Source organism: Mustela erminea, chromosome 2 (genome assembly GCF_009829155.1).
Source record: "Mustela erminea isolate mMusErm1 chromosome 2, mMusErm1.Pri, whole genome shotgun sequence".
Taxonomy (NCBI): Eukaryota; Metazoa; Chordata; class Mammalia; order Carnivora; family Mustelidae; genus Mustela; species Mustela erminea.
In genome coordinates this window covers 77678470-77704892 of record NC_045615.1, presented here as the reverse complement: position 1 = coordinate 77704892, position 26423 = coordinate 77678470, and the positions used below count along the sequence as shown (strand labels likewise).

The 26423-nt window shown below is 42.2% G+C and overlaps 1 protein-coding gene and 1 long non-coding RNA gene across 5 annotated transcripts in view; one reads left to right on the top strand and one right to left on the bottom strand.

The window, feature by feature from the left end:
* The window catches only part of LOC116584671, a 28122-nt gene extending 14659 nt beyond the window's left edge, over window positions 1-13463 (bottom strand). Inside the window, exon 1 of the long non-coding RNA XR_004283280.1 lies at window positions 12875-13463. This is a non-coding gene — a long non-coding RNA (uncharacterized LOC116584671). The remainder of the gene's footprint in view (window positions 1-12874) is intronic.
* TRPC3 (transient receptor potential cation channel subfamily C member 3) overlaps window positions 12190-26423 on the top strand; it is a 71760-nt gene continuing 57526 nt past the window's right edge. For all 4 annotated transcript variants that reach the window (XM_032333324.1, XM_032333323.1, XM_032333322.1 and 1 more), the window contains exon 1: window positions 12190-12497. In XM_032333324.1, coding sequence (XP_032189215.1) covers window positions 12283-12497 — 215 coding nt within the window. In that variant the 5' untranslated portion in view covers window positions 12190-12282. The remainder of the gene's footprint in view (window positions 12498-26423) is intronic.

Genomic DNA, 26423 nt, shown 5'->3' with positions numbered 1-26423 from the left:
TTTCAAGCTTTACTACAAAGCTGTGATCACCAAGATAGCATGGTACTGGCATAAAAACAGACACATAGACCAGTGAAACAGAGTAAAGAGCTCAGTTATGGACACTCAACTCTATGGTTAAATCATCTTCGACAAAGCAGGAAAAAATATACAGTGGAAAAAAGACAGTCTCTTCATTAAATGGTGCCGGGAAAATTGGACAGCTATATGTAGAAGAATGAAACTCAACCATTCTCTTACACCATACACAAAGATAAACTTGAAATGGATAAAAGACCTCAGCGTGAGACAGGAATCCATCAGAATCCTAGAGGAGTACAGGGGAAGTAACCTTTTTGATATCAGCCACAGCATATTCTTTCAAGATATGTCTCCAAAGGCAAAGGAAACAAAAGCAAAAATGAACTTTTGGGACTTCATCAAGATCAAAAGCTTCTGTACAGCAAAGGAAACAGTCAACAAAACAAAGAGGCAACCCATGGAATGGGAGAAGGTATTTGCAAATGACAGTACAGACAAAAGGTTGATATCCAGGATCTATGAAGAACTTCTCAAACTCTACACACAAAACAGACAATCATATAAAAAAAATGGGCAGAAGATATGAACAGACACTTCTCCAATGAAGACATACAAATGGTTATCAGACACATGAAAAAATGTTCATCATCACTAGCCATCAGGGAGATTCAAATTAAAACCACATTGAGATACCACCTTACACCAGTTAGAATGGCCAAAATTAGCAAGACAGGAAACAATGTGTGTTGGAGAGGATGTGGAGAAAGGGAAACCCTCTTACACTGTTGGTGGGAATGCAAGTTGATGCAGCCACTTTGGAGAACAGTGTGGAGATTCCTCAAGAAATTAAAAATAGAGCTTCCCTATGACCCTGCAATTGCACTACTGGGTATTTACCCCAAAGATACAGATGTAGTGAAAAGAAGGGCCATCTGTACCCCAATGTTTATAGCAGCAATGATCACGGTCACTAAACTGTGGAAAGAACCAAGATGCCCTTCAACGGACAAATGGATAAGGAAGATGTGGTCCATATACACTATGGAGTATTATGCCTCCATCAGAAAGGATGAATACCTAACTTTTGTAGCAACATGGATGGGACTGGAAGAGATTATTCTGAGTGAAATAAGTCAAGCAGAGAGAACCAATTATCATATACGGTTTCACTTATTTGTGGAGCATAAGGGATTACACAGAGGACATGAGGAGATGGAGAGGAGAAGGGAGTTGAGGGAAATTGGAAGGGGAGGTGAACCATGAGAGACTATGGACTCTGCAAAACAACCTGAGGGTTTTGAAGGGGCAGGGGGTGGGAAGTTGGGGGAGGCAGGTGGTGGGTATTAAGGAGGGCACAAATTGCATGGAGCACTGGGTGTGGTGCAAAAACAATGAATATTGTTATGCTGAAAAGAAATTAAAATATATATATATACCATGTTAAAAAAATTAAAAAAGGAATACCCTTGTATTTTCAATGGAATACTATGCAGCCATCAAAAGAAATGAAATCTTACCATTTGTGACGACATGGATGGAACTAGAGGGTATTATGCTTAGCAAAATAAGTCAATCGGAGAAAGACAACTATCATATGATCTCCCTGATATGAGGAAGTGAAGATGCAATGTAGGGAGCTTGGGGGGTAGGAAAAAAATAATGAACCAAGATGGGATTGGGAGGGAGACAAACCATAAGAGACTCTTAATCTCACAAAACAAACTGAGGGTTGCCAGGGGGAGGGGGATAGGGAGAGGGTGGCTGGGTTATCACATTGGGGAGGGTATGTGCTATGGTGAGTGCTGTGAAATGTGTAAACTTGGCGATTCACAGACCTGTACCCCTGGGGCTAATGATACATTATATGTTTATAAAAAAATTTAAAAACTCTTATTAAAAAATAATTTAAAAAAATAAAAAGCACAAACTTTCAATGAAGACTCAATTGTTTACTGAATTTGATGTGTATATATGCAGGTGGACTTTTCCAATCTTTGTAAATATAAGTGGCATTGGACATCAGTGCTTCCCAAGAACCGTCATAGATATCACTTAATGTCCCCCTTTGAACACATTGCTAAGAGATAGCAATCTTCTTTATAAGGGCAGTTGCTCACAGACTTAAGTAACTTACTCATTGATTAAGATGTAAGCCACCTCAGGGGTACATGGATGGCCCAGTCAGTTAGGTGTCTCGCTCTTGATCTCAGCTCAGGTCTTGATCTCAGGGTTGTGAGTTCGAGCTGTGCATTGGGCTCCATGTTGGACCCAGAGCCTACTTAAACAACAACAACAAAAAGATTCAACTCACATCATTGTTTTCCACCCCCTGCATCCGCAATCTCTTCTAAGAAAGGATTTATTGCATTACAAAACAACTTATAGAGGTAAGGGAATCACATTTTTAAAAATCTATTTATATGATAAAGACACCAATGTGTATGTATGTACACTTAGCCCGGACAGTATGGAAGGATTCAAGCATTATGAGATGACCATACCAGATGTCCTTTAAGATACATTTCAAACTCACATAGTTCATGATTTTCTAGACAATGTACTCCCTTCCCTTTCCTTTACCCTTAAAATCCTTAAAAACATTATAATGATTATAATATCATAACAAATGTATTAATTGAGATAACTATTTTATGTTGCTGTGTGAATATCTTGTAATTTTAATTTTTAGTCAAAATTTGCATTAAAATGAGACAATTGAGCATCGTATATATGGGAATTTCATTTTCAAGATAATTTATTCCAGAAGAATATATGGAGAAGCAGAAAACTTTGACTTTTCTCCTATTTCTCTTTCCTTTTACTTTCTCTTAACACATTTGTCTAAAGTTAAGAGTTACGGGATAGAGAAATTTTATTTGAAGATGAGGGATAGGAAGTTGGGGGCTGGGAAGGGCATGACTTAAAGTAATGGGGAAACACTGTCTTTTATATATTCAGAATGTCTAAGCGGGGCCCACTTTCCCCTCCCTAAATCCCTATCTGCTCAGACTTGAGGTGTCAGCAAGTCAGGTCTCCTTTCATCTATTGGGGGTAAGTAGATCCTTGTACTTTTAAATGCAACAAAGGACAGTGAGCTGGTAATATGGATACCAGCCTCTTTACCCTAAGTCTATTACTGAACAACGTAGACCTTAGAACATGATTTCATTTGCAACCTCTTAAGAGACATGTGTGTTGCACAGAATAAATTTGACAGAAGGGCTATGTGAGCAAGTAAAGGAAAGAAAAATATACTTTAGTTTTTATGACCATTTTTAATTTGTCCTAAGAATTCACCCTGCACAGGAATAATATAAATAATAAATGAATTAGCTCATTTCACTAAAGGTATAAATACTATGACTGGAAAGATTGAATTTCTCTTATTTTTTCAAACTCCCTTTCTGACAGGTGACTTATAGGACACATTTTTGCCAGTTTTCCATTTGTAAGTAATCAGTATTTCTATTCTCCGACAAGGAAAGACAAATATAATTTTGAGGAACATGTCTTTAAATAGATTTTGGAGGGCACCTGGGTGGCTCAGTCAGTTAAGCATCTGCTTTCAGCGCAGGTCATGATCCCAGAGTTCTGGGATCAAGTCCTGCATCAGGCTCCTTGCTCAGCGGGAAGCCTGCTTCTCCCTCTGCCTGCTGCTCCCCTTGTTTGTGTTTTCTTTCTCTCTCTCAAATAAGCAAGTAAAATCTTTAAAAAAATTTTTTTTAAATAGGTTTTGGAAGGAGGTGGGCAAGGATCATCAGGATTAGCATGGAGTAGAGTTGTTCTTATCCTTGCCAAAAATAGAGGGGCACCTGGGTGGCTCAGTGAGTTAAGGCCTCTGCTTTCAGCTCAGGTCATGATCCCAGAGTCCTGGGATCGAGCCCCGCATTGGGCTCTCTACTTAGCAAGGAGCCTGCTTCCTTTCCTCTCTCTCTGCCTGTCTCTCTGCATACTTGTGATCTCTGTCAAATAAATAAATAAAATTAAAAAAAAATAGAGGCTATACAGATTTGATTTCTCTATGTACACACAGACAGAGGTCAAGGAAATGAAAACTAAACATGCATCTTCCCTTTCCCCCCAGCCTCTAAACACAACAGCACTCAGAGCCTCAAGGGGCAGTGCTGGCATCAAGCCACTCCTCAGATTGTTGATACAAAACTGTAAGCATGTATAAAGTCTGCATCTTATTAGCAGAGAACATTGATTTCCACTGGTACTAGTTTCACATAAAAAAATCATATTAGCAAATATGTAAAATAACTGGCATAGAAAAATTAATTAATAATGCATTTAGTTCCATGGGAAAGTTATTACAATTCCCTTAAGAATCTAATTTACTCTTGGATTGTGGGGAGAAGAGCATAACATATTAACCTGTTGAATCACTACGTTATACACCTGAAACTAATATAACAATGTGTGTCAACTCTATTTCAACTGAAAAAGGAAAAAAAAAAAAGAAATTAATTTACTCTTGGAGATTTCTGTTCAGGCTTGGAAGGATACAGTTGTGAATTTTTTTCATCTGTAGACATAATAGTTGTCAAGAATTATAAAGCATCTGAGATTTTACACTATTCCCAAGCTCACAAGCTGACACAGTTTCATGGATGCTGGCAGAAGGCACAAAACCCCCGGACCAGAGACAAAGGACAGTGCATTACTCACAGCAATAACATGAGCCAGAGTGTCAGCATTTGTGCCTGTTCCCTGAGTCTCAGTTTCCACAGAGTGGCATGAAGAGAGCTAGATGATCCCTTCACAGGCAATGGGGTACATTACAAGACAGGAACTCTGAGCTTCGGTAACTGAATCTTTTGTAACGATAAGTAAGTCCGTGTGAACGTTGTTCACATTCTCTTTGTTATTCTGGACAGTAAACGAACCTGCTTTTTGCTCCATAGAGGGACCGTATCTCTGTCTTCCAAGGCTGTTTTCAATACAAATACCCTTGAAAAGATATTCCAGAACAAAAGCAGCCATTGCCTCTGCTTGCAAGATGTACAGAAATGTGGGGCACCCGTGGAGAATTGAACAATAATAAATTTCTGTCCCTATTTTCTCAAGCTTGAGACTATACATAAAATCCCTAGCTCCGTCCCTTAGCCCATTTTCCACTCTCCCCACCAAAACTGGGAGTCTTTCTTAACAACACTATGGGCAGATGCTGATGGGGAGAGGAATGGGGGCAATTTTAAAACAGTTGGGTACTGTAACTTTAGTAGTGGAAAGATGAAAAATGAAAAGTCCAAAACTCTGTAGGAAAGTTACCCCAGAGAAGACTGGCTATTTGGTAGCTCCCAACCGCATGTTCCATCCTCCCCAAAAGCACCCTCCTCTCATTTCACTTCAACACACAAATAAATGAATAATCACTGCAGTTCTGAAAAATGTAAATCTCTTGGAGCGTTAAGGACTCTTGGGTTTTTACACACACGAGTGTGAATCTGTGTAAGATACTTATCCTTTAAAAGTTAGCTGAGATTGGCGGCTATGAAGGAAGAGCAATTTTCACTGGTAGGGGAGAAGAAGGGTAATTGTGACGTTTGGAGCAGTTTGGGGGCATAGCAGGCCAGAGAGAGAATACTGAGGGAGAATGAAAACAATATGATGTCAGAATCTGTAGTGCAGGGCGGCTGGGCACTATAAGGTAGGAAAAGATGGGAGAGAAAGAATAGAGAGAGGAAGACTAGGGAGACGCCCAAGAGAAACTGCACCCATTCTGATAGTCTTGAAGTTGGCACTATGTTCAAAGCAGAGGAAGAACATTCTTTTCCTCCTTCTCCTCACTCCTGGATCTTCTATGCATAAATATTTATTGAGTATCTGTTGTTGCAACAGCCACTGCTACTATTCATTACTCATTACCATTTATTGAACTCTCACTATGCTTCCAGTTTTATGCTTACACTGCTGTGACAAGCTCAGGTAAGACATTACAGTCCCATGTGGGAGACAGACAAGGAAGTCAACAATTATACCATTTAGTGAATGTATTGAAATCAGACAAGGTATGTCCTTGCTTTAGGACCCAGACTTCCCATTTCCATCATTCATTCTATAGTCCACAAAAGTGAGCCAATAGTAGCTAATTCTTACACAGTACCCATCATGGGCCAGGCCAAGTTTTAAGTGCAATGAACAATGAGCCTCTTTATAACAGCCCTATGAAATAAGTACTATGATTATATCTTACAGGGTGTGTATCTATATACCCCAATGTCACAGAACCAGTAAGCAATGAGGTGGGGTTTGATTCCAGGCCTCTGGGCCAGTACAGGGGTGGTAACTGTCACTGAACCAGCTTTAAGCTAACTAGGCATTTGTGAGCTGCCCAGGAAATATAACCATCACTTACAACTTCTTTCTGTGATAAAGAACATTTTGACTTCCAAACTTGTGACTCATGAAGAAATTTTCAAACGAGTGTTTTAAGGCAGGAAAGTACCTGAAACCTCCTGTCTAGAAGAGACCTATGAGCATTAGTGACCTATGGTTAACAGGACACTGTAAATTCGGTATAAAAGGCATTAGAGTATTAACTGCCACACTGTAAGTTTAGGGATCCTCCTTTTTTAGGTTCAATTTTTCTTATAGGCAGCAGTTCCCCCCTTACTAGTTTATGCTGCTAAGAAAGTCAAAGACTTCAGTTTACTTTAAAAAGCAAAGAATCAAAGGAATGAGATGACAAGCCACAGACTGGGAGAAAGTATTTACAAAAGACACATCTGATTAAGAAGTGTTATCCAAAATACACAAGGCCTTAAAACTCAACAATAGGACATCAACCAACCAGATTTAAAAAGGGCCGAAGATCTTAATAGATACCTCGCCAAAGAAGACATACAGATGGCAAACAAGCATATGAAAAGGTGTTCAGCACCCTATGTCGTTAGGGAAATACAAATTGAAACCATGAGATACCACTACACGCCTTTCAGAATGGCCAAAATTCAGCACACTGACATCACATCACAGAAGATGTGGAGCAACAGGAATTCTCATTCATTCAGGTGGGAATGCAAAACCACACAGCCATTTGGAAAGAGAGTTTGGATGTTTCTTATAAAAGTAAACATACTTTTACCATGTGATCCAGCAAGCATGCTCCTTGGGATCTACCAAAGAAATTGACAAAGTATGTCCACACAAAAACCTGCATATGGATTTCTAACAGCTATATTTATAATTGCCCAAACTTGGAAACAAGGAAGAGTTCCTTCATTAGGTGAGTAGACAAAGAAACTGTGGTACATCCAGACACTGGAATATTATTCAGTGTTAAAAAGAAATGAGCTCTCCGTTTACAACGATGTGGATTGAACTAGAGGGTATTGTGCTCAGCGAAATAAGTGACTCAGAGAGGGACAATTATCATACAATCTCACTGATACGAGGAATTTGAGAAAAAAGACAGAGGATCAAAGGGGAAGGGAGAGAAAAATGAAACAAGATGAAACCAGAGAGGGAGGCAATCCTTAAGAGACTCTTAATCTCAGGAAGCAAACTGAGGGTTTCTGGAAGGGAAGAGAGTGGGAGGGATGGGGTGGCTGGGTGATGGACACTGGGGAGGGTATGTGCTATGGTGAACGCTGTGCATTGTGCAAGGCTGATGAATCACAGACCTGTACTCCTGAAACAAATAATACATTATATGTTAATAAAAAAAAGAAGAAGAAGAAAGAAATGAGCTCTCAAGCTATTAAAGGACATGAAGGAAACTGAAATGAATCTTACAAAGTGAAAGAAGCCAATCTGAAAAGGCAACATACTGTATGATTCCAACTCTATGACATTCTGGAAAAGGCAAAACTATAGCAACAATAAAGAGATCAGTGGTTGCCAGGGGTTGGGAGGCAGAAGAGATGAACAGGCAGAGCACAGAAGATTTTTAGGGCAATGAAACTCCTCCGTAAGGTGGAAACATGTCATTTTAAATTTGTCCAAACCCAAAGAATGTACAACTCTAAAAGTGAACTCCATTGAAAACTACAGACTCTGGGCGATAATGATGTGTCGTCAATGTAGCTTCATCAGTTTTAACAGATGTGCCACTTTGGTGGGGGATATTGATAATGGGGGAGTATATGCATATATGCATAGGGTATATGGGAAATCTCTGTACCTTCTAATCAGTTGTTCTGCCAACATAAAACTGCTCTAAAAAAATAAAATCTTTTTTTAAAAAGCGAAGCAAATTTATTTGTAAGAGAACTTCTGTTCTTAAGGAGAAAAAAAAATTGTGCACTATCTGGAACATTATACCTGTTCCCATGCTCTTGCTCCCTTGAGAAAATTGCTAACCTTCATCTTGGGGTGCAAGAATTAGTGCCTAAGAGAGTCTTCTTATTAGGTGTGTTATAGATAGCACTGGAGAAAGGAAAAGAAAGACACAAAGAAAGAGAACAGGGGCCTCTGCAGTATGTGAAATAGATTTAAAAGAAGATAAAGCATTTTTTTTTTAAATTTAGGAGGAAATTGGGAGATCATCTTCTGCTATCAGGTTAAAAAATCATTTTTATTTTATTTGGACTTAGCATAAAAGTTATGCTTTATTTATGCCTCAGTGGTCATCTCTTCTTGAAAATAAACTTCAACAGTTGGATTTTCTGAATATCGAATAATGAGTTTTCCCAAAGGAGTTATGGATTTTGAATGTATGTTAGGCGAACACTCATTTTGTGAATACACAGACAGTGAACAACACATATGCAGTAATAGATCTTCTTTCACAAAAGAAGGAAATAAGATAAAGCCGGCTTATGCCAGGGAAGTCTATATTTCCTCTCTCTTCAAGAAACTACTTTCTTTCAGATTTCCTTTCCTCTGGGTTTTCATCAGTCTCAGGGCCACACTTTTTTTTGTTTTTTGTTTTTTTAAATACAAATTAATTTAATTTTATTTTGTTTTGTTTTATTTTTTTAAATTTTTTATTTTTTATTAACATATAATATATTATTAGCCCCAGGGGTACAGGTCTGTGAATTGCCAGATTTATACACTTCACAGCACTCACCAGAGCACATACCCTCCTGAATGTCCATAACCCCACCACCCTTTCCCTACCCCCTCCCTCCAGCAACCCTCAGTTTGTTTTGTGAGATTAAGAGTCTCTTATGTTTTGTCTATTTCCTGATCCCATCTTGTTTCATTTTTTCCTTCCCTACCCTGCAAGCCCCCCATGTTGCCTCTTAAACTATTCATATCAGGGAGATCAAAATATCAGGGACATACTTCTTAAGAAGAAAAATGTTAGCAGACTCTGGGAAAAGAGTTCTCTCAGACCAGGAGAATTAGTCTATGTTATGAGCCGAACTGAGCTGCCCCCCTCCACCCCCTGGAAATTTATATGTTGAAGTCATACTCCCTAACACCTCAGGATGTCTCTTAGAAGATAGAGTCTTTAAAGAGGTCATTGAAGTTAAAAATTAGGTCAGAGGCCCTAACCCAAATGACTGATACCCTTCTAAGAGATTAGGACACAGACACAGAAGGAAGACCATGTGAAGACACAGGAGAAGATGATCACCTAGAATCTGTCAGAGGAAAACAACCCTGCCAACATCTTGCTCTCAGACTTCTAGCCCCTAGAACTGTCAGAAAATGAGTTTCTGTTTTTCATCCAGTCTGTGATACTTTGTTATAGCAGCCCTAGCAAAACTAATACAGCGTGAAAGAGTAAATCCTGGTAACTCCAGCATTCCCAAAGTGCTTCTATTCAGAGCCTAATAAGAGCAGTTCAAGGGGCCCTTGGGTGGTTCTGTCCGTTAAGTGTCTGCCTTGGGCTCAGGTCAGGGCCCCAGGGTCCTGGGATCCTGCCCTGAGTACTCAGGCTCCCTACTCTGCAGGGAGTCTGCTTCTCCCTTCTCTTTTGCCTCTCTCCCCACCTCATGCTCTCTCATGCACTCTCTCTCAATAAATAAAATCTTAAAAAAGAAAGCAGTTCACGAACTTAACATAATTATAAAGAAGCTGTAGACTTCATAAATTAATTCAACAAATATTTGTTGAGCTTCTGCAGCACATCATGTACTGGGTTAAATGGCAAAAACAAAAGATAAGCCCCCAAGTGGCTCAAAGAAATTAAGACCCCAGACCATTCTCAAGGAATTCAGTCTAAAGAGGACACAGGCACAGAGTTAATTTCAGTATGATGTGACCAGTGGTAAGACTGTGGTATGCACAGAGTGCCACGGGTAAGGGCCACAGGCTGTGAGAACTTCACTGAGATATAGAAAGGGGATCAGATTGGAAGCCACATGTAACCGAAGTCTTTGGGGAAAAAGTAGAAGTGTGCAGGGTGGACAGGGGAAGAGAGACATTTCAGTGACAGGAGTCCTGGAGACAAAGGCAAGGAAATGAGAAAGTGTCTAGAATGTCAGGTGATGAGTGAGAAGTTCAGGGTAATTGGAGTCAGAATGTGTATGAGGGAGGATGGGAGGAGAGAGTGAAGTAATAGGGTCAGACCACTAAGGGCTGGGCATGCCAAATTTGGATCTTAACCTGAAAGCAGTGGAAAGCCACCAGAGATTTTTATAGCAAAAAGTCACGATCAGACTTGCTCTGAGCATGGTCTGTCTAATAGTGTGGAAAATGAAATGGTATTGGGAGAGGTAGGCTGCATAAAATCAGAGAGCCAGGAGGTCGATGGGAGCCTGAACTGAGGCAGTGGTATTGGGGTGCAGAGAGCAGTCTTGCTTTAGAGATATTTCCGAAGTGGAATTAAAGGGGTCTAGAAACATATATTGTGAAGATTTTAACGCCTCCATTTCTGCATGTACTAATATGGAAAAGTTGCTTCCAAGTGTAAAGCACTAGACAATATTTACTTGTATTTTCTGTGTCAGATGTACAAAAAATATCATTTTCTTAAACATGCAGATTTGTTATCGACTTAATAAAACACAATATTTCATTTAATTTTAAAGAACTGAACTGAACAGAGCTACTACATATCCTTACTTAAGTTTTATTTAATTTCAGGAAGAACTGCTCCCTGAAAAAATACAGTGTAAGTGATACAGTTAGAACATGAGTATCTTATTTTATCTTATCATAGCATGTCTGGTATTTCCGTGACTCTTCCAAGTTGGACTTGATTGAAAACTGTGTATTTGAGACAATAGAGGCAATAGAAAGCCTTGGAAAATACACTTAACTCAGTCTAATCTGAGTTTTCTCACTAGCTGCCTTCTGTGACTAGTTTACTTTATCTTTCTAGGCCTCAGTTTTCTTATTTCTAAAACAAGAGATAAATTCTTTGATCCTTAAGACTCCTTTTGACTAAAACTCCACGAATCTTTTCTTCCAGAAGAAATACTGCTTTTGACTTTTAAAATGAAAAAAAAATTATTATTATTACTATTGAAGCTTTAAAAAGGAGACTTCAAATTTTGCTAGAAAATATTGGAATGTATATAAATCTTGTTAAATGGTTTTAAGACTTATTAAAAAAAAAAAAACCTGAAGCATGTGCATGTTCAAACATTATCGTTCTTGGGGTACAAAGGCACCCAAGGAAATGTACTTAAACCTCTGTGGTTTTAACTCAGTCTTAGAGTAACACAATGACCAAGTGATATTTGCTGAAACAAATCTGGAGTCGAATTGGGTAAATACGAATGCAGAAAAATGAGCAAGCCAGACGATTTCCTTCTCCCTTTCTTAGGAAACTTGTATCTCTAAGTGGAAAAGGGTGTAGCTCCTCCGGCAGAGAAATGGGAGAATACGGAGGGAAGTTTCTCTGATTGCCTCGCTCCCTACCTGCTGGTCTGATTTCCTCTCCAGCTCGCTCCGATAAGGAATTGATTGTCCCCCTCCTTCTATCCGCCCCCCCCCCCGCCCCGCTCCCTCCCTCTCTGTCCTTCACCCTGAGTAACGGTAGTGTCCTAGCAAGTGATGCTGTCGGAGACGGGAGCCCCGCACCGAGGAGGCTTCGGCGCCGCCGCCGCCGGGCGGGAGAGCCCTTCCCAGCACCAGCGCCCCACTCGGCCCCGGGCGTCCTCCTCGCAGCCACAGCCGCGGCGGCTGCTCCCACGGTTTCATGGTGGGCGGCGGCGGCGGCGGCGACTCGGCTTCGCTTCCCGCCTCTAACCGCTCGGTGTCGGGCCGCGCCGTTCTCTCCCGCTGCCCTCCCGCCCGGGGCTGCCCGGGGCTGCCGGAGCGGCCGGCGGTGCGGAAGGGGCGCCGCGGACAGACCCGGCGGCGGCGGCGGCGGCGGGCGGCCGGCATCCCCACGCTCGGACCGCGGCGGGCGCGATGTCCACCAAGGTCAGGAAGTGCAAGGAGCAAGCGAGGGTGACCTTCCCCGCGCCGGAGGAAGAGGAGGAGGAGGGCGAGGACGAAGGCTCGGAGCCGCAGCGCCGCCGGCGGGGCTGGAGGGGCGTCAACGGGGGGCTCGAGCCGCGCTCGGCGCCCTCCCCGCGGGAACCGCGCGGCTACTGCCCGCCGCCCTTCTCCCCCGGGCTGGACATGTGAGTACCCGGCCGGCCCGCGGCCCGCGCGTCGGGAGGGCAGTGCCGGGCGGGGGGCAGGATGGCGCGCTCCCGGCCGCCCCACGACGTGCCAGGGACCCCCAGACGTCGCCCGGCGTGGCATGACAGTTCTGTTCGGGGCGACTTGGGGATGCAGACCTCGGTCGGGAGCTCGTCCCCTTGGTTCTGCTTTGTGTGGGGACTTGGGGACCGCTGAAGGCGTGGCTGGGGCTCTGTCCCGGTTCAAGCGCACGGAACGGCCCCGGACCCACACAACGGACGCCAGACTCGTTTTGCAGCAAGCAGACACGTCCTCTCCTACACGCGCACTGCTGCCCCGCGGCCGGGACCCCTCGGCGTAGGAACCCTGAGCTTACCCGAGGAAATCAGAGAATGAGAAGGTGCCCAAGGACCCAGGCGCGTGCTCGAACTTCGACCTCCTCCCCAGCTCCCCTGCGTGAAACCGCGCTGGGAACGTGCGTCTCCCCCGCGACGCTCCCGGCGGTGCCGAGCGGGGCCAGGGAAGTGGGGAGAAGGGAAGGAAAGGTGTGCGATACATTGTGTGGGTGAAAGTTTGCCCAGTCGCCTTGTTTCTCGATGGCCCGTTCACAGTTGGGGGCAAACTGAAGCCAGATCCCGAAGGGAGAAGGGGCGCGGGGCAGCGCGGGAACTGAACTGTTCAGTGGTAACTTTGGCTGTAGTTCCCAGGCGCCTCAGGGTCAGTAGCTGTTTTCTTTTTAAAGGAAGGTAGAGGTCGACCCTTAGTGTGTGAGAAAGAGCAACTTTTCTCAATTTCCAGATCTTGGAGCCAGCCTTCGCCGCTACGTGACATAGAGAGGATTAAAAGAGAACCCTTAGTTTTATAGGGTGCATGCTATTTTTCTTGTCACATACCTTGGGCGTGCCACGAGGTTTACTGTCTTTTTTAGGAAAAACGCGCAGACCTAGGTAGAGAACTTGGGGCCAGACGTAGCAGGCCGTACTTACCGTCTGGGCGGGGTAAGTGGTTCTTGGTGAAGGGACCGAGGTTACGCAGCGCCCCCTGCTGTTCTAGAGCTGCCACACCCCTGGTCCCGGGTCTCTGGGCGACCTCCAGACCGACCTAATCTCGCAGGGCTCAGCCCGCTCAGAACCCGCTCCTGGCCTTTCCGGATTTGCTTATTAAAAAACGGAAATCAGCGGCTAGGAGCAGATAGCTTAGGGAAGGGTTGTCATTTAAAATGAGCGACGCATCCCGATGTGGTTCAATTATTGCCTAAGATTAGCCTGGGGTGGAAATGTCCCAGGAAATGGAAGGAAGGTATATCCTTAGGGATTAAAGCGCGGCCAGCATGCTTCCCAGCCTCTCTAAGGTTTAAAGACATTGCCTATTTTCCTTTTGCCAATTTGGTTTTTATAACCCAGTTCAGTTTCTTGATTATTTAATTTTTTCCCCCTGCTACCATAAATCCACACTAAATGGGACACCGCAGCCCTCTTACCTGAGAAAGGGTGGAGCAGAGATTACTCACTTGGCCTTTTGGAGTTTGAGGTCAACTACACAAAATACTGAGGCAAATTCTATCGCAGACTTGTCTACCTGCTAATAGAACAGAACATTTTTTCTGTTTTCTGCTTTACATAATTCAACAAGTAAATGTCCTAGTGTATTTACTTTGTAAAGTAGTTGAGAAGACCCGGTCATGTTCAGAAGACAAACACTAATAAACGTTTCTTCGGGAGGTAGGGCAGCAATCTCTTCATGTTTGAGTCCTGTCATTTGCTAACGTCGGGCACTAGTTTGATATCTGTAGCAAAAATCAGCTCTTCAGGGCGCCTGGGTGGCTCAGTGGGTTAAAGCCCCTGCCTTGGGCTTAGATCAGGATCCCGGGTCCTGGGATCCAGCCCTGCATCGAGCTCTCTACTCAGCAGGGAGCCGGCTTCCTCCTCTTTCTCTGCCTGTTTCTCTGCCTACTTGTGATCTCTGTCTGTCAAATAAATAAATAAAATCTTTTTAAAAAAGTCAGCTCTTCATTCCACCTTCACTTAGAATATAGCCCCAGTTTAACAGCTCAGAGAGTGAGCACAACAAGCCTGGTATGGAATTGGGGCGGGATAACCAGTCTCTCAAAGACCCAGGGTCATTTTCAGGAATCAGACTAGAATAGCTGGCTTTAAATTCAGCCAGGATGCTGAAGATAGAATCCCACTTTTACCAAAAAGATTCCTGAGGGTAATCCTGTTGCTCATTTCACTGCTCTGTGCTCCAGTATTCCACTTGGGAATTTTAAACAGACTGACTTTGGAGAAAGAATGTCATCTGCTATATCACTAACAAGACTTTTAAAAAATATCCTTTGGTAGAACTCTTGATTCAACCATTGATTCAAATCAAGACTTTCCTTTTCCCAGTTATTTGCAAACTTTGTGCCAAGTAGTCTGTCACTGGCAAGATTACCTCATTCTTGAAGTTTTTAGTTATTAAATGTATCTGATGAAACTCCAAAAGGCATCTGAAGGCAGCTCTCACGCGATTCAAAGACAATTCTTAAGCATTTGCATGTGGCAAGTGCAAGTTAGGTACAGCAAGCCCCGAAGATGAGTATGGCAACTTTTCTGCAGTCAAGGAGTTTAAAATCTCATGAGGGAGAGGTGGAAATGTAACTGGGCATGAGCTACTATGCTATAAATTAGAGTAAAATGAGTACCATGAAAACATACACACAAGGGTGGAGCTATGAAGGATCAAGTGTAAAGAGTGACAGACTATGGTAAGGTCGTGGAGAAATCAAGGAAACCTTTATGGGCTCTAAAAGATAGGATCAGAGACAGAGACAGAGTGGGAAATTAATTGAAGCCCTTCCCCCAAAATGCTAGGTATGTCTGAGGAACACTAATTGAGCTTGGTTGGAACATTGAATGTGTGTAGGAGACCAGTGAGATTTAGCTGGATCTATTGGTTTGGGCATTAATATGGAGTATCTTGTGAGGAGGAGACAGTAGGGAGCCATCAATGGTTACAGAGCAGCAGCAATTTGATCAGTAGGATCAATTTGATCAGTAGGATGGATTGACATGGCAATTCAGAGAATGCAAATAAATAAATTAGGGGGCTACTAAAGCCATTCAGGCTGAGATTAGGATCTGCAATAGTGTAGTACTGTGGAGTAGAAAGGAGAGACATTGGAAGAGTGAATACACAGATAGGATCAATGCAATATGCAACTTAACTGCCCAGGAGGTGTTTAAAGAGGAAGCAGTGGGGGTGCCTAGGTGGCTTAATTGAGTAAGCCATTGAGCCATTGAGCGTCTGCCTTCTGCTCAGGTCATGATCCCAGGGTCCTGGGATCGAGCCCTGAGCCCCGTGGCAAGCTCCTTGCTCAGCAGAGTGCCAGCTTCTCCCTCTCCTTCTTCCCTCCCTCTCTATGCCATCCCTTCCTCTCTCTCTCTCTCTCTCTCTCACTTTCTATCTCAAGTAAATAAATAAAATCTTAAAGAGAGAGAGAGAGAGAGAAAGCAGGGTCAGAGATGACTTGGGGATTTTGACCTCGATAACTAAGATTATTGATGTCATTGTTGAAAAGGAAAAGACAAAGAGGAGGATCTGATTTTTCAGATAATTCTGATTAGATGTGTCAAGCAGGAAGATGGGAATGCAAGTTTAAAGCTTGGGAAAATTTGAGAATCCACTGGCTGATGGAGCTAGTTGCTGAGTCATGTGAGTATAGGATATTATCCAAAGAAAGAATGTAAAGAGAAAAACAAGGAGAGCCCTAGACTCCCCTTTAGGAATGATTCTTTTTGTTGTTGTTTAGAGAGTACAGAGAAAGGGTAGCAAGCAAAGGACACAGAAAAAGATGAAGGAGCAGGTGGTTACTAAGGCAAAGCTGCCTAGAAAGAACAGTTTCAAGAAACGAGAAGAATTGACCCATAGTTAGCAAATACCTGATAAATCAAGAGAGGAGCTTATGAGTCTACTCGTGGGAAGAAGAATCAATCCTTCTATGTATTAATATACTTACACATAGTCATTAGATTTCTCAGCAGTATTATCTTTAAAAGAGAAAGACTTCTTGAAAGGAAGATTCTGTTTAGTTTTTCTTCAGAGGAAGTACTGCCAAAAATGTGTCATAACAAAAGCAGTAATTTGTGTTTATATAATATTTCATGCTGGAACTGAGAAGAGATCTTAGTACCTGCCCTCTCTTGGGTCTGGTATCCCCACCAGAGCAGCTGTGTTTCTGTTTCTCTGGAGATTTCATATCCTATCTTTCTTATAGGGGCAAGGGTATCTGTCAGTGGGGTAGAGATCTGGAGAAAGAGGTCTACCTACTCTTTCTACAGACTTTCAGCCAGGTCCCTTATTTTTGGCTCTTGCCCCATCTCTACTTTCTGGGATTTCTTTTGCCTTCAATTTCTGGGATTTTTCTGGCATTGAGCAGGGTGGATCAACTTGCTTCTTGTTACAGGCACTCTGGCACTCTAGTTGGACCTCCCTTGTCTCTACTAAATCATTTACCTTTCTTCCAACTTCACATATTGTGTAGTTACAGATATCAACAAATGTCTTCTGGTTTCATGGAAGATGAAATCTACGTTATTTTTCCTCTGTTTTCCTTGCTGTTTAGCGGGGATAATTTTGAAGAGGAGGAAAGTTAAGAGAGGCCTTTATTCCTTCATCTTGAAACCAAATATCCCTACGATTATGCTTCAGATGTTCATTTAAGCCCTAGTGAAAACTATATTATTAACAGACCAAGACCGCAGAAGGAAAACTATTCTTAATCATGACTGATCTTATTGCGTGAGCGGAGTAGATAGTAAGCTATACAGTGTGATATGAGGGTCATTTGAACTCCCCCACCTAAAGTCATCTTAGTACCACACTTCCGAAATCTAACTAGTAGGAAATATTTTGGGGGAAAAAAAATAGACCGCTTGAGTTGCAAAGGATTGCATCTCGTCCAGTCTCTTCTTTTACAAATTGATAAATGGAAGCTGAAGTTGGACCTCTAATTCACAAAATGCATTTATTCCTAGGAGGAATAACACAGGACACTACTAATTAGTATTAATTCACTTATGAGATCCAATTAATTCATCATTTCAATTTGACTGCTGATGACCGGTCAACTTGAGAAAGTTCGTAAGCTAAGTGGGAGCACTGAGGATGGAAACAAAAAGGAGAAAAGAGTATCTCAAAACGTAATTGACCCCCTGCCAAATATCATTTATGGTTTTCTCTTTTCTTAACATCAAAGTGGTGAGAGAATCATGGCGCAGGACTGGGGCATCATCTAATGATGTGCTTAGAATTTTAGGAATTTTTCATTGCTGTCCTGGGATAGCAATTGCTTATCTCCTCTCTCTCTCTCTCTCTCTCTCTCTCTCTCTCTCTCCCACCCTTCCTCTCTTTCCCTCTCCTACACCCTCCAATATTCTTATCCACTATGCTTTGCCTTTGCCTACAATATCCCATAAAGTCCCTTACCTCAGTTGACACTAAGCAAGAAAACACCATGGGAAATGTGACATGAAAGAAACCTGTTTTTACTGGGCTCCCAGGCTCTTGCTAGGAAGGAATACTTTAAACTTCCTGGCTCAGGATTGAGACTGTCCCCCTAGAGAGCATGCATAAGGAACAGTGAATGGCCGCTGAGCAGTCTCCTCAGGAGGGAGGCTCTTACCTTGACCAGCAGTCTTCCTTCTCAACGCTGCCCTCAACACCACACAGTGTAAGTTTGGCATGGAAGCCAGGTTAGCGGCCCTTGCAGGATGAGCACATAAGAGTCTGGCCCCAGATAGAAGATCTGGAGTTGTAAACTATGGGTGACCAACTTCACACTTGGGCATAAGGGGCTCAGCAGTGACTTTATGAGAATAATGAAGATTGGTATAGTGTTTTGTCTTTAATTTAGCATCTAGGCCAGGGATGTCTGTCTACAGTTACTTAAACAAAAGAAATCCCTGATTAAAAAGTAAACTTTCCTACTTTTCACTATTCAAATAATAGCTGATAGTATGGATTTGGTCTTAAATCTTTTATTGGGAGGGAGACAAACCATAAGTGACTCTTAATCTCACAAAACAAACTGAGGGTTGCTGGGGGGAGGGGGTTTGGGAGAAGAGGGTGGGATTATGGACATTGGGGAGGGTATGTGCTTTGGTGAGTGCTGTGAAGTGTGTAAACCTGGTGATTCACAGACCTGTACCCCTGGGGATAAAAATATATGTTTATAAAAAATAAAAAATTTAAAATTAAAAAAAAAAGAGATTTAAATGTCCACAAGTATATGACTTGTTAAGGAAAGGGCATGACGATGCTAATATTCATAGCAGTTGGTTTTTCTAAATATATTTTGTCAAGTAGTAATGGTACATAGGGATTCTGTTGAAAAGTAGGTTGCAGGGTGATGAGACAGGAACAAGCATCTAAAAATGTAAGACCTGGGCACCTGGGTGGCTCAGTGGGTTGAGCCTCTGCCTTTGGCTCAGGTCATGATCTCAGGGTCCTGGAATAGAGTCTCTCATCGGGCTCTCTGCTCAGCAGGAAGCCTGCTTCCCCCTCTCTCTGCCTGCCTCTCTGCCTACTTGTGATCTCTCTCTTTCTGTGTCAAAAAAATAAAATCTTAAAAACAGTAAGACTTTTGACTTAGGATGTAGATGATAGTGATAGAAAACCAGATTCCTTTGCTTCTAATAGTATTAAAAGTATATATATGTACATATATATAATCAGTTTATATGTATATTATATAAGGCCTTAATATGTATATAATAGCATCTAATATATTTTAGTAGCCAAATATGGACTTTTTTGGGGTGAGTAGAAGATTTTTATTTTATGATTGAGTTTATTTTATCTCAATTCTTGTTAAGTTACACATTGAATTCATATTTGACTTCTAGTTTCATTATTCATTTAATATTCCTGAAATAATAAACATTAGCTTTAGAAAGTATTGTGAAAGAGTTTATTTTTGAAGATAAGCTTCATTATTAGAGCTTCTTAATTTTAAGATTTATCTCCATATTCTGTTAAATATCACTTTAATATCAAAATTAAGAGATGTGGGATTCATCAGATAGTTTTTTGTGGTGTAACTAAAAATTAAATGTGATTAAGCAAAAATCTGCCTTGAAAGAAGAATAACTGCTTACATTACTTTAACTTCTGATTATTAATTTATATGATTTGTGACTTTTATAGAAGAATTATTCTAATTCCCCTCTGCCTCTATTTCCACACATATTCATATGTAGCAAAAAGTTTTCTTTAACTAGAGGGGAAATTTGTCTGTTCTCTGTATTTAAGCACTCATGCATCTGTGCACCCCTGGCTCTAATAGGTAGATAGGCATCAGCGCCATATTAAAAACCAGTTGTATAGAGATAAAGGGAGGAGGTCTCTGCCATTAAGGTGTTACAGTATCATTGTAGAGCCAGGCATGAAAGCAGATAATTAAAAAGCAATACAGGGGCGCCTGGGTGGCTCAGTTTTTGGCTCGGCTCAGGTCATGATCCTAGGGTCCTGGGATTGAGTCCCACATCAGGCTCCCTGCTCAGTAGGGAGCCTGCTTCTCCCTCTCCCATTCCCCCTGCTTGTGCTGTCTCTCTCTCTCTGTTAAATAAATAAAAACTTAAAAAAAAAAAGGCAATGCAACAGTCAGTTTAACAGAATTGACACAAAACAGTTCCTGGAAGCAGAAACATCTAAGTTCTAGAAGGTACATGAGTTTCAGAAGTATTATCATGTCACGCAGGCAATGATTAGGGGCCCTCCCTTCTGCTCCCAGTGGAGGAAGGAACACACTGTTAAGTGGCCCTTTTGCTTTTCTGGTTTTGGCTGCTGAGGGGTCTGGCAAAGAGCTTTCGAGAGGGATGACAGGAAAGTGCTGAAGAGGGAAGACCGGAGCTTTCCTCCTTAAATATACAACAGCCTCTTTTCTCTGATTTGGCGATTACGGCATAAACCCAAATTAGCATTGTCTAATAGATTTATTAAACTCATACCTAGAGGATTCTGAATATAGCACAGGCCAACAGAAACTGTCAGGAAATTAATTACTGTGGAGACCCAGATATCTCTCCAGACTTCTTGTAAGTGCTGGAATCTCTAACTTTTTTTTTTTTTTTTTTTTTTGGTGGGATGAGAATCTTTAGACATGAAAGCTGTGCTTTCCTGTTTCTTACATGGAACTCCTTATCTTGTTGGTTTGGTTGCTGCTGTGCTGGTGTGGTGTGGGTAGCTGTGAGCTTAGCAGTAGGCAATATGGGACCTGGGACTCCCCCTAGCTCCGTACCCTATACACCAAGCAGTTAAATAGATTGGGCTGCCTTCCTCTAGCCTTGCATGCTGATGCCCTTCGGGGATATACTGAAGTTCAGAGTGTCCCCCACTCCACTTCTTCCCATCTCCAAATACACATAGTAAGAGATTTTCAAAACATGTGTTTTTGATGACACCACTGAGGCTGTTTGTGAGACGCCCTCCCTCCCTGCGAGCAGGCTCACAGAAAAGCCAGATCCTGTAGATGTCGGGCGTCTCCAGAGACAGCACATTGACTGACAGCTGCCTGCTTGCCAGGGGGCCTATGAGGTTTGTCTGTTTTTTGACTTTCCTTCGCTGACTTTCTTGTCCTTTGTCAGCACCTGCTGCTTCCCACCACTCCCCCCTTATCGCCACTTCCAGTAATCACCACCCCCAACACTGTAACATGGCCGTTGCTCTCTGATGCGTTTCCCCCACCACCTCCTCGTGCTTTTCACAGTACTTAGCTTGTGTGGCTCCTTCTGTTCCTCTTGCCCTTCACAGAATGACGGACTGGATCCTGGCCGGTTGGCACGTTCATCTTCTTCAGTGGGGCGAACAGCTTCGTCAAAACAACTTAGGTGTTACCCTCATGGCTTTGGCACACACTGATGGTGTTATTAGTCTGTTTGCCAGCTTACTAGCTGAATTGAGTAGTTGGCTAATTCTCCGTGTCAATAAAGGGTTTGACTTCTTTAATAATGTTCATTTGTGGCTGAGTCCTAAAGAGATGGTGATTCAATCCAAAGAGCAGGTTTTTGAAGCTGCTCTTTCTAGAACCCAGATGTTCCAAAACGTAAACTAAGCATACATTTTAATAACTTTATTTTTATCTGCAAACTTTATTCATTTTTTCTTATTCCCTGGAGACAGCATGGTAGACTACAGAGAGCTGGGAAAGGATCTCTGCGCTTCCTTCTTCTAAGTCTTTATCCTTTAATGACCTTAAAGAAGTGACTTACCATTCTGACTGAGTCTCTTTGTCTATAGATTTAGTGTCAATTGGGCAGAAATAACAGTAGGTCCAGGAATGGAAACAAAAGGAACTACCCAGAGGCAGGTGTAGCAGGGTCAAGAAACGAAAAACTTAGATGCGCAGCCACGTGTTGCTTCTGTAATTTCCCTGTGATAGGTCTTTCTCTTCAACCTCCCTTCTGCTGATCAGGAGAGAAAAAAAAATGAACCAAATGTCCATTTCGTGGTTGAAATTCGTTTTTTAAATTTGGGGTTTTTTTCTGTTTGTTTGCTAAACAGACACTTATTCTCATCCAACAAGCAAATTAAACAATCAATCAATTAAGCAATTATGTTAATTGAGCAATTAAACAGTTATGTGAGTTAACAGGAGGGGAGACTTGCCCTACACTAATGCAGGGATGAGGTCACCTAGGACAGTGCCTCCTTGTGCCTTGAGTTCCTATCTAAGGAACTTTTGCTTACTGATTCTTCCCTCCAATCTCTACAAGGGGTCGTAGTCTCCTCATGGTTCATATATACACCTCTACTTCAGGGCACTCTGGGGAGACGCTGTGAAGCCAATTTCATTGATCCTAATTTGATGTTATAAAGTAAATTTTCCTTTTAATAAATAGCCTCTTGCTGGGGCGCCTGCGTGGCTCAGTGGGTTAAGCCTCAGCCTTCGGCTCAGGTCATGATCTCAGGGTCCTGGGATCGAGTTCCGCATCGGGCTCTCTGCTCAGCAGGGAGCCTGCTTCCTCCTCCTCTCTCTCTCTGCCTGCCTGAATTTATGTGTTCCCTAGAAGAAAGAAAGAGTTGTTGTCCTCTGATTCTTCTGGTCTTTGGGTGAGGTTCATTGTCTACTTGGGTGCTGCTTGTCAGTGAAAAACACTCGATCTTGGCTGACTTGCCTTTGTTATAACCCAGACATTCTCCTTGGCATATATGGTTTGAGCTCAGCTTCCAGGAGCTCCTGAGCTCTAATCCAGCTTACAGCACCAGTGGTGTCCCTAGTCAGGGAGGAGGGTCTCTGGCTCTCAGCACAGGGTCCACACCACATGGGAACTTAGGGTGGCTTAAGAAATCCCACACCATTCCCTACTTAACTGAGCTGGGCTGTCCCAGATCTCTTGCCCTCAGTGGTTCCTCGCTTTCTTGACTCTACATCTTAATTTTTACTTTCCTATTTTTTCTTTCTTCTGTTAGGACAAGAAGCATCATGGCTTTGCAGTCAGAAGCTGTCTTGTCTGGGTATTGAGAACATTCTATGATCAGGTTCCTTCAGAACTAATTAGAGAGATAAAGGAACTGAGAGAATCTTTCCTCAAGACTATTTCTCTCTTTCCTAGATTCTGCTTGCAAAATCCCATTTTTCCTACAAAAAGCTGAAAATTACCTTACTCTTTCTCTTTGCATGCCTCTAGATTTTGTCTTCTCTGCTTCTCCCTTAAACACACCCACCTAACTCTAACTAACCACTCGCCCGTCCCCCTACCACAGCTCTCCAGCTACCCCCACGGCAAGGCGTCCTGAGTCAACCAGGGCAAAGGTACTATATTTGGAAAGACCAAAGAGAAAAGCACCTTACTACTTTTTTCCAAAAATACCCTTGACTGTATAGGAATACCCTTGACAGTATAGAAATAAGCAGGATAATGTGTTTATAGGACAGTGAGAAATGAATCTGAGGGGCAAGGAAAACAAGGTTGGCTGCTCAGCATCCTTGAAGGTCAATCGGAGGATTCTAGTTTGTTTGTGGTTGTTTAAGAGGCCTGTGAGAGTAAAAGCAGAATTTAAAAAGAGCAAGATGCTGGGAATGGCTGTGGCATAAAAGGAGGAAAATTAGGAGTAGCTTGTGGCACTGAAAAGAATCTGGAGTCAGACAGACCCCAGTTGAAGCCCAGATTGTGTTTTTGCTATCTGTGTTATGGTGGGCAGGTTTTTAAAATTCCAGTTTTCTTATCTATGAAAGGGAAATAATACCTGATTCATAACTAAATGGAAATTAAATATGATAGTAACTAAATGGGAGTTAAATATGATAGCACAAAAAACGTACCTATATGCCAGGTGCTGAGTCAAGTTTAGTAGTTTTCCTTCCTGTCATCTTTGATGGAAAGGTGTAATAATCCAGCTATGATTGGTTAAAGATCTGGAGGACAGTGCTGGCAATGAGAATTGGAAGGGAGGGTCCAGTACAAGAAACATTCCAAAGCAGAAGCTTCAGAACTTTGAGACTGATAGCATCAAGATGGTGAGTCATAGATGACCTTGAAATTGCTTAATCTGGGGGCACCTCGGTGGCTCAGTTGGTTAAGCAGCTGCCTTTGGCTCAGGCATGGGATCAAGCCCTGAACTGGGCTCCCTGCTCAGTGGGAAGACTACTTCTCTCCCTCTCTCTGCTTGCTGCTCCCCCTGCTTGTGCTCTCGCTCTCTCTCTCTCTCTCTCTCTCTCTCTGTGTCAAATAAATAAAATCTTTAAAAAAATAAAAAAGTTGCTTAATCTGGAGGGGGTGCTTGTTAAGGGAGAGGGTGAGTTGGGACATTTTAGAGTGACCCAGGGACAGATAGTTTTACATGTGGGATCTGAGGTCAAGGGAGAAGACAGAGCCTGGGAAGAGATTTGGGAGCTCAATGGAACAAATAGTTTTTGAGTACTTACTCCCTATGGGTCCCTGGATAATGACAAATAAGCATTATCTGGCTATGCAGTAATATGTGCACATGTAAGGGGATATTTATTAAGACTATGTTTCTTTAAAAAAGAATTCATGTAACCATAAAAAGATATAGAGCACCTGGAATACAGGATAATTGATTTTACATCTGTGTGAGAGATCATTTCGGAGGAGAAAAAAGTATGTACAAGAAATCTGAGGTAGAATAGTAATGGTAACTGAGTACTTTTAGATCTTGGCTAAATTACTGTATTTCCTGGGGGGAGAGGGGAAGGCAAGGGTCATATAGTTTATATATTTTATGGTTTATATATTATTATATAGTTATATAGTATTATATACTGTAATATATAGTATTACATAGTTATATATATTATTATATAGTTTATATATTATTAGATTAACAGAAGCAAACTGATCTGGAGAGAGGCCTATTAATACACAATTCTAGGATAATTTTAGTACTTGAATCCTCATAAAAGATACAGTGGTTATGGATATGATAATAGATGACCTCTTTAACCCTTTAAATGGATTTTGAAGAAGACATAGTAACTAACCTTTTAAAAATATCAATCCTTGATAAAAACAAGGGCATGACATTAAAGAGTCACTGGTGAAGGCATTTTGCAGGCTTCTCATTTGATTCAGGGACTTCCTTCCTGAATTTCAAATTTTAAATGGTAATAAAACAAAGGGAACCTAAAGGAACATAAAGCCTCTTGTCCCTTAGGCTGCACTGCCCACACATGTTATTTCAAGTTTACTTTTGGCAGAGCCAGTATAACAGATGTTTAAAGATCTCATAGTCTGGGGTCATTGATTCAGGAAAATCCCGTTGTTTTTATGCTGCAGGTTCCCAACTTTTAGTGTGCTTGGGAGTTTCAAAGGATGCTCATTGAAAATAAACATTCCTGGGCACCTGGGTGGCTCAGTTGGTTGAACATCTGCCTTCAGCTCAGGTCATGATCCCAGAGTCCTGGGATCGAGCCCTGCATCAGGCTTCTTACTCCTTGGGGAGTCTGCTTCTCTTTCTGCCCCTCCCCTCTGCTTATGCATTCACTCTCTCTCTCTCTCTCATGCTCTCTCTTACGCCCTCTCTCAAATAAATAAATAAAATCTTTTTTAAAAAATAAAATGCATATTCCGTATCCCCAAAGAGATTCTGATTTAGTTAATCTAATATGCGTCCCAGAAATCTGCATTTTAATAGGCATTGCAAGTGATCTTGGGGCAGGTGGTCCTCGTGTCACATTTAGGGAAACATTGTTAGAAGTCAGATGAGTTTATGTCAGAGTTACAAAAACTGAGGAGTGTTACTCGTATTTTTACCTCTGAATGGAATGGAGCAAAGGGTTGCCTTTGGGTACACCAAAGTATTTCTCAGAAAGAACTTCTTATCTGCTTAAGTGTTTGGAGAAGTGCCAAGAACCCAAAGTTTGTTTCATATAGCATGCATTTTTTTTTTTCTTAAGATGTATGGCCACTGTCTTACTCAGCTGGGGCTGTCCACAAAGTACCATAGACTGCCTTAAACAACAAAAGTGTTTTTTTTCTCACAGTTGTGAGGGTCAGAAGTCCGAGAGCATGGTGCCCGTATGGTCAGTTTTCAGTGAAAGCTCTCTGTTCCTGGCTTGCAGGTGGCTGTTTTCTTGCTGGGTCCTCCCCTAGTGGATGGGGGTGGGGTGGGGGACTTAAGGTGGGGAGACAAAGGGAGGGAAAGAACATGAGACCACTCTGCTGTTTCTTCTTGCAAGGGCACTGATCCCATCATGTAAGCTCTCCCCTCATAACCTCATCCAATCATATTTGCCTCCAAACCTCCCAAAGGCTCATCCCCAAATGCCATCACACTGGGGATTAGGGCTTACACATATGGATTTCTGGGGGGACCAGTTCAGTCCACAACAGACAGATATTACCAGCAATCCATATCAGCCTGAACTTACACTGGTACTTGTAGAGCATCTGGTATAGGTCAGTGGTCACTTCAGTGCTCTT